We start from the raw sequence: 12,321 nt of genomic DNA, 5'->3' as shown, positions 1-12,321 counted from the left end.
GTACTGAGGTTAATTGGCCAATCCCATGTTTGATATGAGCCTAAGCCAGTTCAAGTCCAAAACCTTTATACCACCCTCAAGTTTTGTAAAGCAAAGTTAATACTTCCCAACCTGTTGGCTTTAATTTGGTGTAATCAAGGTTAAGTCTATTCCAGCATCAAACAACTTATTGGGGAATAAAAAGATACAGAGTTGCAGGTGTCTCTATGCTGTGGACACACTAAGGGGAGGTGGGTTGATTATTGGTGAAGGACTCCCATTCTCATGAAGAGTTTCGTCTGAGTAGTACAGTTTTCAGCTCTCCAAGATCTTCACCAAGGTGAAGCATTGTTTTATTTGAGTTATTTGCTAGCATTCTCATGACATGCTGTTGCTTGGCAATGGGCAAAAAGACAACTATGAACAAAATTAGATTCTGTGACAAAAACTAACCATTCATGACCATTGGGTCATGATTTAGTGGTGAGTTGGGTCCGTTTTCTAGGCTTCTATACAAAGTGTCCCTCTGTTCATTGATATCAACAATGTATGGTAATATCATTCAATATGATAGTGCAACTTTTGATAGCAGTAATGAAGTAATTTATGTATCTGTGAGAAGTGTTTCCATTAAGTCTGTTTACTCATATTCATATTTGTTAATCGAAACAGGAGCAAACTTGTCATTGTCGATTCAACCAGTTCAATGCACATTTGACCCTCTTGGGTTAGGTATGAGGTTTTGGAGACATGTGTATGAGGACAAACATTTTAAAATCATTTCTCCACTTTTTTTAATAGTTCTCTAGGAGGAAACAATGAGCAAGAAAATACCTTGAATCAGTTACTTGTGGAAATGGACGGTGAGCAATTATTGATAGATTGATTTGATTTGTAAGGCTGACAGCCAGCACAAATGCAGTCACCAGGTGACATGGCTGCCTATAGTTATCCTAAAATGTACTGAATATCAGAAACATATAAAAATACTGAAAAAAACCCGACTTTTCGGGGACATCTTGACCCCGCTGTTAAGGTTAACAAAATAATTATGCCAGTTTTCAAAATTAATGTTCAACTAACTTAAATGTGCAAATTTGTATAATACGAAAGGCAGAGTAGCTAACGAAAAGAACAGTTTTGTGCGAATTAAATTGATTGGATATTGAATGTTGCTTTTTAATATTTCTAATAAGTAATAGTTCATGCGCGTGCTTGCAATTGTGTAAGTGAATGTCAATAATATTACGCGCAGATATTTTGCAAGTTGCGTAGTATACTCCTCCTCAAAATAAAATAATATATAGATTTAGCCAAGCCCAAAAGCGGATCTCCCGGGTTATTCTTACAATAAGTTAACGTACTGTAGCTTGAGCCTGCGATCTAATCGAAACCCACTCCAGTACCTGATCAGCAGTCAAATTTAAAAAACCCCTGACCTCGACGAGGTCTAAACTTAAGCCTGCGATATGATCATATGATGCAGGTCAGCGGATGCCTTATTTTGACAGGTGTCAATTGACCATAACATGTATGTCCAATATCGAAGATGAGGTCATAGAGCTCAGCTGTTTTTTTAAAGTTGACCGCTGGCCAGGTACTTGGTTTCAATTGGATCGCAAGCTCAAGCCAGGTTAACGTATTGCAAGAATAAATAACCCGGGAGCTCTGCTTTTAGGTTTGGCTAAATCTATTTATTATTATTCCAAAAGGGTTCTTTTGGAACTATTTTACAAACGGAAGTCAAAACTGTATGAGATTTTTCATTGGCTCAGCAACTTAACCAACACAACAGATCTCTTGCACATATTACATCTATCACTCATTGATAAAGCTGAATTATCTCTGTCAGTTTAGAGCGGTTTTGAAATGAGTGTCGTAAAACCAAAACCATAGTAATTACTTTAACCAATCAAAAAGGAGGGACACAATCCAGTAAACCAATCAAAACTCGAAGTAATTACACGTAGCCGACACAAAAGGCGGGAAACTGTGCACGCGTGAGCCACAATTGGTTTTGGTTTCACTTCTGATTGGTTGAAAAAGTGGCGCGAAAACTTTGAACCAATCACTGAGTGAAGTAGATGCAAAACCAAAGTAATTCGCTAATTACGTTCGACACTCAATTGAAAACCGCTCTAATACTGAATCTGTATCTCATTTTTAAATGAAGGTATGAATACTATGGAGGGTGTTGTTATGCTGGCGTCAACCAACAGGGAAGATATACTGGACCAGGTTTTTCAATGTTTTTGTTTGTTATTATATTACATCCAAGTTAAATTTTGAACTTTTTTACTACATGTATTCTTCTCTTGAACCATTCAGGTATTGTAACATTTTTCAATCTTTCAAAGGCTCTGTTGAGACCAGGAAGATTTGATAGACATATTGCCATTGATTTACCGACCCTGATGGAGCGCCAGGCAATTTTTGAAGTTCATCTGAAAAAGCTGACTCTGAAGATGCCTGTCGAGCAATATTCTAAACGACTAGCGGAACTTACCCCAGGGAACAGCGGTAAGATAGTTACGGACTTTGTCGAGTGCTGGAACATATAGATGTAGATGGAACGGATGTATTTGAAATGGTGTAATAAAATAATAAGCTTAAGGACGGTGCCTACTAATTCGCGGGTATTTTTGCGCGGTTTACTGAATATGCGGGAAAAGCAGATCATAACAGGTGTTATTGAAATCCAAAAAGAAAATTGGGGGTAACCACACATTTTTCGAAGGTAATTAATCAACAATATTTGTAAAAGGCTTTAAAATACAAAGCAATGTATGGCGTTCTTTTCCGAATTGAAGCTGAATTGTGAAAAATGCGTGGTTACCCCCAATTTTCTTTTTGGATACCAATATCACTTGCTAAGTTTCGCTTTCTCCGCATAGTTTTGAGCCGCGCAAAAATATCCATGTATTAATAAGCACCAGCAATAGGAAATCCGAGTATCTCGAGATGCGCAGAACGTATGCGCAATAGCAATAGTAGGCACCGTCCTTAAGTCTTTTATTTGGAAGCTTTCAATCACGTATAAAGTGCTTTTCAGAAAGGTCCAAAAGAGCGCAGCTCCAAAGCCAGATGTCATTAGCTGGAAGTCCATTTGGATAAGGGAGGAAAACCGGAGCACCCGGAGAAAAAAACCGTTCTCTAACCATTGTACTTTCCCCTTCATTTCAAGGTGCTGATATCGCCAATATTTGTAATGAAGCTGCCCTTCACGCTGCTCGCTTGAACGAAAAAAGTGTGGCTCAAAAAAACTTCGAGTATGCTGTGGAACGTGTTATAGCTGGTACGTTGACGTAAGAGGAAGTTCTTCGGCCAATCACACCAGACACGGACGATCAAATAAGCCAATGACAACTGGATGCAAATTTGTGCATTCGGGGCTAAGCGCGGGAAAAGGCTACGGAGATAGTCAATGTTCATTGAATCTGTGCCGTTGCCTCTGATTGGCTGAAAACTTGGCGGATGTTTTTCAAACCAACCACAAAACGTATCAGTGCCAAATTATTACATCTCGACACTCCATTGCAAACCCCACCAGTATGACTAAGTAGTGTCAGTGAAACGATGGAAAAATGCGAAAAGAATAGGCCATAGGTAGAAGTGATTCTCGCACTTAACTGGACAATTTAAAAAATTATCTCTTACAAATACCAGAAAAATTCAGGTGGCTTTAACGGGATTCAAACCTATGACCTCTGCCATGCTGGTGCAATGCTCTACCATCGAGTCCTTCACGGAAACACATGATTCCAACAAATTGACCTGTAGCCTTTCGAGTAATCGTAAAACGGCCACGCGAAAAGCAAGCCAAGGGGAAGGGGGCGAGGAGAATGAGCGAGGAACCGCCTACAATCAACCCCACAACATTTTCGAAACCTCCCATTTCCATTCATGTGTGACTATGGAACGTCATAACTGTCTTACGATTCTTTTGGTCATGATATTCGGTGCTTAGATCATTTATGTGGTGTTTACTTCGTTATATTCGGTGCTTAAGGTGGCTCTGACCAGTTTCAACACTTCGAAGAGACACTCTCTTTAGAAAGATTGTCACTACATACTGTATCACGTAACAGCAATGTTATGGTACCATATGAAACATCGATTATTGCTGAACAAGATGCGGTAATTATTATGACGTAATTAGTTACCTTGACAACGGGAGTGCCAAGCAAAAGCACCCTATATTTTGGCTTTAGTTGCTAATATCTCAAAAACAAATTCGGGGATCCCCATTTTTTATCGCTGGAAAATGATCAGAAGGCCAAAATGATACTTTCTGCAAAGTTTAAAATAAATTCTGTACTGCGGAATCAGAGCCACCTTTAAAACGTCACAGATTTAAGGTGGCTCTGAATCCGCTGTGCAGAATTTTCACAGGGTTACCGAGTTTGTTTTTCACATATGTGCAACTAAAGACAAAATATTGTTATTACAGGGCTTTCCCGTTGCCACGGTGACTTTTGACGTCACAATAATGACCGCATCTTGTTCAGCAATAATTGGTGTTTCCAGGAGCCCATCTGGAGCGTTCAACTTCCATACAGCGTCTATGAAACGACGTTTTCACAAGTAGGTTTATTTTAGACTAGCCCTTCCCGCGAATTAGGTCAAAAAGCAAAGGCAGTTCCGGTTCGGTGACCCTATGACGTCAGCTTAATTTCTTGTAATTGGTCATCGGGCTCCTGTGGGAGTCTCATTAGCGGGAAATTCAATCTAAAAATAACCGTACTTGTGAAAACGCCGTTGCACGAACACAGTAGAGTTGTAGGCTCCAGATGGGCTCCTGGTGTTTCTTATAGTACCATAACATTGCTAATACGTGATACAGCGTTGTAGTGCCAAACCTTCTAATAAGAACGTTACTTGAAAGCTTTGAAACTGGCTTGAGCCACCTTAAATCATTATATTCGATGTTTACTTCATAATAATATACATGAAAAAATTACTCGATTCTGATTCGCTGAGAGCAGTGCAGTTAAGTGTAACAGTGCAAAAAGTGTAATACCAGTGCAAATTACACATCAAGATTTTGGATTATGATTGGCTAATGAACAATAGGGTCTTGTCAGAACCAATCAAATCTTTTGTTTTCAAATCAAGCGTGCGCCCTGGATGGCGCAATTTTTCCCTGATTGCGTGATACGCGTGCGTTTCTTCTGCTTATTTTTTCATGTATATTATTAATAAGTAATCAATGATTTTTCTCGTGCAATTTGGAATAAATAAACACTTGTGAATTTTTTCAAAGAATACAAATTGCACTCGCCCTACGGGATCGTGCAATTTTGGTCGTCTTTGAAAGAATCTACTCCTGCTTATTTATTCCAAATTGCACTCGAAATCATGTGATTACATATACTTATCGGAGGTATCTGAAAAGAAGAAAATTACATCTCACGTAGTTTCACCAGTGTCTGCAAGCAAAATGAAGCAACTGGGTGTAAACAACCTCGTTTCCTCTAGGGAAAAGCCCTGGGAACGAGCCATTGGGGTGTAAATACTGTGGCGTTATATCTCCGCCAAACTTGAACATCAGAATTTGACATCCAAGTTTCAAATTTGCCTTGATTTTCACATTCGACATCCAAGTTTTATATCCAACATTGAAGTTTGAAACCGACGTTTTGAATAATATGTGACATCGAAGTGGAAATTTCGGCAATGGATACATCTGGCAGCCGCCAACGAGAGGTTGCCGTATCCTTCAAGTTTCCACATGCGGGGTGAGCACTGTTCATTAAGCGATGCGTTTGTGATCCTGCTCACTGGAATTGCAAGCAGTTCATCATACTCTTTGAGTAGCCAATTGGGGATTGTAATGATCACTTCCTGTGATTGCGTTGTGTTACCTGTCAATCATGTAGTTTCACGAGACACGTTGTGAGAGTAGGAGAATAGTAAAAAAGTAAAACAGAACAACACTGAGTTTCGTGCGACCTTTCCCGTAAACTATTGAGATTGTTACAGGGATCTCGTCAGGACCGCTTGCTTTAGTTGGATTTAATTTTGACAGCATTGCTAGAATGCGAGACTCCGACACCTTTGGTAGTACCGGAAGTGCCTCACATGGCAACTGGTCCAGAGGGTGTGGCAGACGATACTCCTCTAGTGGCTCTAAAAGAGCTGCTTTGATTACATCCACCAATTGTTGGGTCGACTCGTATGAAGCTTTTGCCAAACCCCTTGGGAAGGACCGCCAAAATGTGACCTCCGTTTATTAGTGGTTTTACATCTGTCTGCTCTTATTTAAGAACATCAGAAAATCCAAGCTACCGCAAAGGAGTGTCCAAATCTTTTGAAATTAAGCTGTTGTTGTTGTTGTTGTTGTTGGACCGGCATCGCAGAGGTAATGGATTCGAATCTCGTTGAAGCTGTCAAAATTTTTCCGCAGGTGTCTATATAACAGACAACTGCTTTAATTGTCCAGATAAAGAGCGAGGATCACTTCTCCATTTGGTCTATAACCTGCACTTCAGATATATACTTCTTTCAGAATAGGCCATATTCGTATTCCCATGGTTGGACTTGAACGATCGTTGAATGGTGGCTTATCTGAGCGAGTCTTTTCGCTCAGGTTCAAATTATTTTTCTTTCGTAAGCCTTCATTCCATGAACCTTTCAGTCCAATGCGGAGAACCCTCAATCGTTGTTTCTTTAACTGTTTAAAAGGATACATCATAATTGTTGTGAGATATTCTGGAAGTGCGCATTTCTGAATATTGTCGATGGGAGGAACACGCGCTATAGCCTCGAGCCGCGTTAAACCTTGATTCAAATTTACCTCTTCGTGGGCAGAAATGGAAATTAAAATTTCGCTGTTATATCTTTAATAGCAACGCCTGATGATCATGACTTCTAGTTTGTTGAGAGGTGTTTCTTTTACAAACAGGTATGGAGAAGAAGACTCACTCAATGTCACCTGAAGAGCGTAAAACGGTAGCTATCCACGAGGCTGGGCATGCTGTGGTTGGATGGATGTTGGAACATACGGATCCCTTGCTTAAGGTACAATCAAACAAAAATAAAAAACCACTGCCGCTGGTAACGAGTTAAAATATACAGAATAACATCGTACAAAACAAAAGAAAAATGCAAAAACAAAAAAAAAGGGGGAAAAGGAGAAGGAGGGAGGAACAAAAACTGACCCGAAACGCGGCAGGTTAACATTTACCAGGCGATAAACGGAAGTGCGTCACGAAACTATCAATTAAACCCAGATAAAGCTAGTCGTTTTATCTTTCACATTGTGAACTGGTTTTAGAAAGCAGTCCCTTCTTTCACTCCGTCGATTCAGGAGAGGAGGAGGATTTTCGCACAGCTGTTATTTTCTTCCGTCTCCTGCTCGTATTAACCTTGAATAACAGAGAGCGCATGCTTAATATAATATATCCGTTATTTATATTTGTGCTTTCTATAACTTTGTGCGTAAGACTCTCACCTGAGCGCTTCTGACGAAACCAACTAAGTGTTCTCAGGGGAATAAACATGATGATTTACTGCTACTCGTGTGATCATCCTACCAAAAGCATTTTTTTTTGTTTTTTCTCTAGGTTTCTATTGTGCCCCGCACCAATGCTACTTTGGGTTATGCACAGTACCTTCCATCAGATAACAAGCTGTACAGTACTGAGCAGGTCAGATACGTATCGAGTGTTTTAACGACTTTGAAAAGGAGAAGTTGCATTGTGCTTTGTAGGAGTTGCAAGGTCCCAAGGGCTATGGCCCCCACTAGACTCTAGAAGAAGCTTTTTCTAGCATTTTAAGACACGATCTGAGATGCTGAGCGAAACTTTCGACTTAATTTACGTTTCACTCACGCTCTTTCGTGGACACTTGGCATTTCTTAAAAAGTTGACGGCATTTACGGAAGTGAAATTATAGGCTTTGCAAGTGGGTAAATTACCGTTAGATCCCAGCTGGTTTTGAAAACGTAGATTGTTAGCGTGGAACTGCAGCGCCACAAACACTGTACCAGTCCTCAAGTCCATTAGGCTCGATTACCAGCTGCTGATATGGGAAAGGAATCAGCGCTCACCCCCGAAACGAGCGAGGGGCTGAAAGCGAGCCTATAAGGCCATTTGTTGCTGGAATAATCATAGATCGACGAGAAAATAAATCGGTGCGATGAGCAAGAACAATAGCAGTACACCCCGCACGTGCGTTTTGCATTTTTGTTCATTTCTTTGTCGTCATCTTCAATTGGCGACGTCAAATGTGGAAATTTCAGATTCTGATGACGATGTGAACACACTGCGATACTGTTTTCCTTTTTTTCGATCTTCTCGTTTTCTTCATGCCCTTTATGCCATTTTATTACCAGGACCGTTGGAAGTTATCTCCAATAGCGAGAAATCATATTTTAGGGTGACGTTCTCGTGGACTTCTCAAATAGGAGGAGGAGCAAGGATGGCACAGTCGGTTAGTGCGCGGCCTTGGTGCTAGAGGTCCTGAATTCGATTCCCGGATCTCGCATCCTTGTTTCGACTCCTTACCTTTCCGTGTAGCTAAGTAGCTTTAAATGCCCGTAAAACGGAGCACTGATGGAGAGGGGGGAGTAAAATGAGCGCACCGTCGACCTCAGGTTTGTCAGTTGAATTACTGTTACGAGTTATCGACGTTAAATAAGGTCTACTTTACTTTACAATAGTTAAGGCGGTGTTACTTGGGTCAACTTCAACAACGATTTTTCGGGAAAAAATCGAACACCATGTAACAGTGTCCTGGGGACGATTTCGCGTGCAACTTTTGACTCGGCAACACGTTGCGAATTTTTCAACCCAATTAAAAAAGTTGTAACATGTTGCCGAGTCAAAAGTTGCACGACAAATCGTCCCCCGGACCATGTTACACGGTGTTCGATTTATCGCCCAACATTGTTGCGCGAAAATCGTTGTTACAAGTTGTCTCCTTTAACACTACCTTTAACTTTAAGCCCTGTCCAAACGAACGCACAAACTTGCAACATTGGGATTTGTTGGTTCTGAAGATGTTGGATGGTGTTGGCAGTTGTGTGCAAGTGGACGCCAAACAACTCCCAACAATGTAAGGACGTGCAGTGTATTATGGGAAGGGTACGACCCATAAGACTTTCTTAAGCTGCCATCTTGTTTTCAACTTCTTAATGCATTGCTATCTCCATGGAGACTATATGTAATGCGCGTGCGTTGCTCGAAGCATGGTTAGCGCTAACCATGCAGCATCAAATACCGTGGAAACCTATAGGTTTTGATACCTCTTAACCAACGGTTAGTGCTAACCAGGCTTCGAGCAACCAGCTCCTGGATGCCGTGTGAACTTAAACTCGTCATTTATGGTTGGTTATCTTAACTTCTCTTTATGTCTGTTTTTCACGCAGTTGTTTGATCGTATGTGTATGGCTCTGGGAGGACGAGCCGCGGAAGGCAAGATATTCAAGAAAGTCACCACTGGTATGACTGTTTATAGTACCGACTATGAGTACGAGTTTCCGTTCTGAGCACGCGCACTTCGAAAAATGCCGGCCTCCAAATCTTATGTGCATGCTCAGTGCGGAAAACTCGTATTCGTAGTCATCGTCGTCGTCCTCCGATCCAAAGGTCCCTAACAATGATCAACGAACGGTCTGCGTCGACTCGTTTTTTGACGAACTGACCGAAGACTGAATGACTCATTGATTGATTGATTCACATCCCCAGAACACCATACCGTTGTTTTAGCGCTTACATTGTATCCATCACTTACCGATTGGTTCAATTTCCTTCCTAACGTAGTTAATTCTCTTTTGAAGGAGCTGAGGATGATCTTCGGAAAGTAACTGACATAGCGTACAAACAGGTAAACGCTCCGGCATCTTGCGCCTTTTCCTGGCGATCTAAATTCAGAGTTTGGATGCCCTCTTTTTAATGAATTCTCGAAATAATGATGAGAAGTATAATGACAGAGTGCCAAGTATTTTATGTCTGGATTTCAGGTTGTTACGTTCGGTATGAGTGCACGAGTCGGCAACATATCGTTTCCCGTTTTGAAACGAACGGAGCCCGCTAAGAAATTCTACAGCGATGAACTCGCCAAGCTCATGGACGAGGTAAATACTGATGTTTTTTTTATAACAGGCAAGCTTTTTCGCTTTGTCAAATTTATAGCAACGGTGATCTTTGGCCACCATGAAAACCAATATAAAGCCAATATAACGAGATGATTAGCACGAGGAGCCGGATTCCCTGTCCACTAGCTAAGCTCAATCAAACCAAGCCGCCACTAATAAGGGTGATGTAGCAGCTCTCGTAACGTATAATGTGATTGGGTCGCTTCTAAAGCCAAAAACAAAAGACTAAACAATTAAGTCTTAAAAACAATAGAAGCTGCTTACAATACCAGACAATACCTGGTTACGAGAGCTGCTACATAACTTACTAATAACCTTGTTTAAATTCGTGTTACTTAAGCGCAGAACAAATTTGGGGAGAATATATATAAAGACATTGCAACCGCGGATTTGAATCGACTTTCTACCCAAGAGACCATCGGAGGCCCATCGCAATTAATCCTTGTACTACGAAAACCACCGATCTGTGGAATGGGTGGGAATTTACGTGCCGTAAATAGTTCAAATTCTTAAGAGGTGTTGGGAGAACTGAGCGCGTATGGGAGGCTCTATAATTGTGGAAAAGCTCTCGGAGGAGACTTGATCATGAGAATGAAGATTATAAAAGACATTATCGGAAAACGTGGGAGACTTCACCACAGATTTCTTTGTGCGAAGTTTTTCTGCGATTGCCAAATAAAACAGAGATAAAATTTGAAAAAGTGTTTTTCTATTGTTGCGGTCGTTATAGTACACCTTAAGTCCGTGGGGAAGGAATTTCATCAAAATGTTTTACGAAAATGGGTGGGACATTGACTCGGTAATTCGGTCCCATTCCGCAGATCGGTGGTTTTCGTAGTAGCATGCTTTTTAAAGTGCTTGATGCCTGGCCTCGGTTTCACTCGGTTTTTCCGTAAGCGGTGAACCTTGAAATGAGATAACATATGAAATATCATACATTCCCGCTCAGTAATAACAAGACTGTTTGTGGCCTATTAATAATAATCGTAAGCATTCCTTCCCTTGCGTTTGTTTGTTGTTTTTTTAACCCAGGAAGTTCGCATATTAGTTGGAAAGGCATTCCAGAAAACTGACACCATCCTTGACGAACACTTGGACAAACTGAAGGCTGTAAGTAAACGTCGTTTAATTTTCATCTGCGGTGATGTGTTCTTGGTTTTTTTGGACGATAATACTTTATTCAAGGTTTTTTAATAGTCTTTGCTCTTATCTACAGCTTGCGCAAGAATTGCTAACCAAAGAAGTACTTAATTATGACGATGTTGCGGCTATTCTCGGCCCATGCCCTTACGGTGACAAGAGAACTCGCGTTCCCTCGCACGCCTCAGTTGCCTCTGTTTTGCAATCCACACACAGCAGTCAGTATTGAGGAGCGGAATGGCATTCAACGAATTCTGTAAAATGTGTCCTCTCGAACCTCTCTAGTCGTGTTGGGTATTAGATAGAAATTTACGCCTTAAAAATGAGATGCGTAAGCTCGAATTTCGTTGACGCTAGACTGACATCTAAATCCTTTTGTGCACTCTCATGCGAAGTTGGTTGAATAAACTAACTAGACTAAGGTTCCTTACGTTTTTTCGTAGGAAACAAGATCTGTGTACATATAATATAATAAAAGTGTAGGTTCTCGGTTTCTTTTCGTTGTTTTGCCTTCTTTTATTTTGAACCGAAGGCTGGTTCCCATATCACCGTTACCATCGATGCGATCAGCGATCGAAGCGACAACAATTGCCGAGATCGACATAGTTCTATCTCAGTGACCGTGGCGATCGCTGCATCGCAGCGATTTATGGAAACCATTCTCCCGCGATCGCAGTGATCGTCGTGACAGGGAAAATACCAGGATGCACTGCGTTGTCGACAGCAAAGTACATGTACTGAGGTGCACGAATGTGTGATTAGTATTGGCCACCGTTACCACCAGAAATATACAGCTTGGAATAGTTCAGGCAAAGTAAAGTTGGTTCAAGTGTCGGTTTCGATATAGCACAGACACTTTACAACTGCTACAGCTAAAGTGCAAACGCTTAAGCTATCTTTGCTGGACTAGTATAAGGTAAACGTAAACAATCCAGCCAAAACGAAAACGGAATAGCGACAAATGTCGAAACGGGACATGCAATCGTAAACGGTCAAGTCTAAATGCGGAAAGTCCATCTGCCCTTTGCATTATAGTATAGAAGGAAACTAAGTGATTCAGGCAAAAGGGGAAATAAGCAGCCTAACACCAAAAGGCGTATGGA

At 41.0% G+C, this 12,321-nt stretch overlaps 1 protein-coding gene across 1 annotated transcript in view; it reads left to right on the top strand.

Annotated features, from left to right (window-relative positions):
* LOC138021494 (mitochondrial inner membrane m-AAA protease component paraplegin-like) overlaps nucleotides 1–11,711 on the top strand; it is a 34,101-nt gene extending 22,390 nt beyond the window's left edge. The window contains exons 11-21 of the mRNA XM_068868382.1: nucleotides 781–842; nucleotides 2,153–2,217; nucleotides 2,337–2,499; nucleotides 3,164–3,274; nucleotides 6,884–6,999; nucleotides 7,545–7,628; nucleotides 9,350–9,422; nucleotides 9,761–9,807; nucleotides 9,944–10,057; nucleotides 11,111–11,188; nucleotides 11,295–11,711. Of these exons, the coding sequence (XP_068724483.1) occupies nucleotides 781–842; nucleotides 2,153–2,217; nucleotides 2,337–2,499; nucleotides 3,164–3,274; nucleotides 6,884–6,999; nucleotides 7,545–7,628; nucleotides 9,350–9,422; nucleotides 9,761–9,807; nucleotides 9,944–10,057; nucleotides 11,111–11,188; nucleotides 11,295–11,447 (1,066 nt within the window). The 3' untranslated portion in view covers nucleotides 11,448–11,711. The remainder of the gene's footprint in view (nucleotides 1–780; nucleotides 843–2,152; nucleotides 2,218–2,336; nucleotides 2,500–3,163; nucleotides 3,275–6,883; nucleotides 7,000–7,544; nucleotides 7,629–9,349; nucleotides 9,423–9,760; nucleotides 9,808–9,943; nucleotides 10,058–11,110; nucleotides 11,189–11,294) is intronic.
* Nucleotides 11,712–12,321: the final 610 nt, after the last annotated feature.

The sequence above is a fragment of the Montipora capricornis genome, chromosome 10 (assembly GCF_036669925.1).
Source record: "Montipora capricornis isolate CH-2021 chromosome 10, ASM3666992v2, whole genome shotgun sequence".
Lineage (NCBI taxonomy): Eukaryota > Metazoa > Cnidaria > Anthozoa > Scleractinia > Acroporidae > Montipora > Montipora capricornis.
The sequence above is the reverse complement of the archived record's forward strand: the minus strand, read 5'-3'. Positions and strand labels throughout refer to the sequence as shown.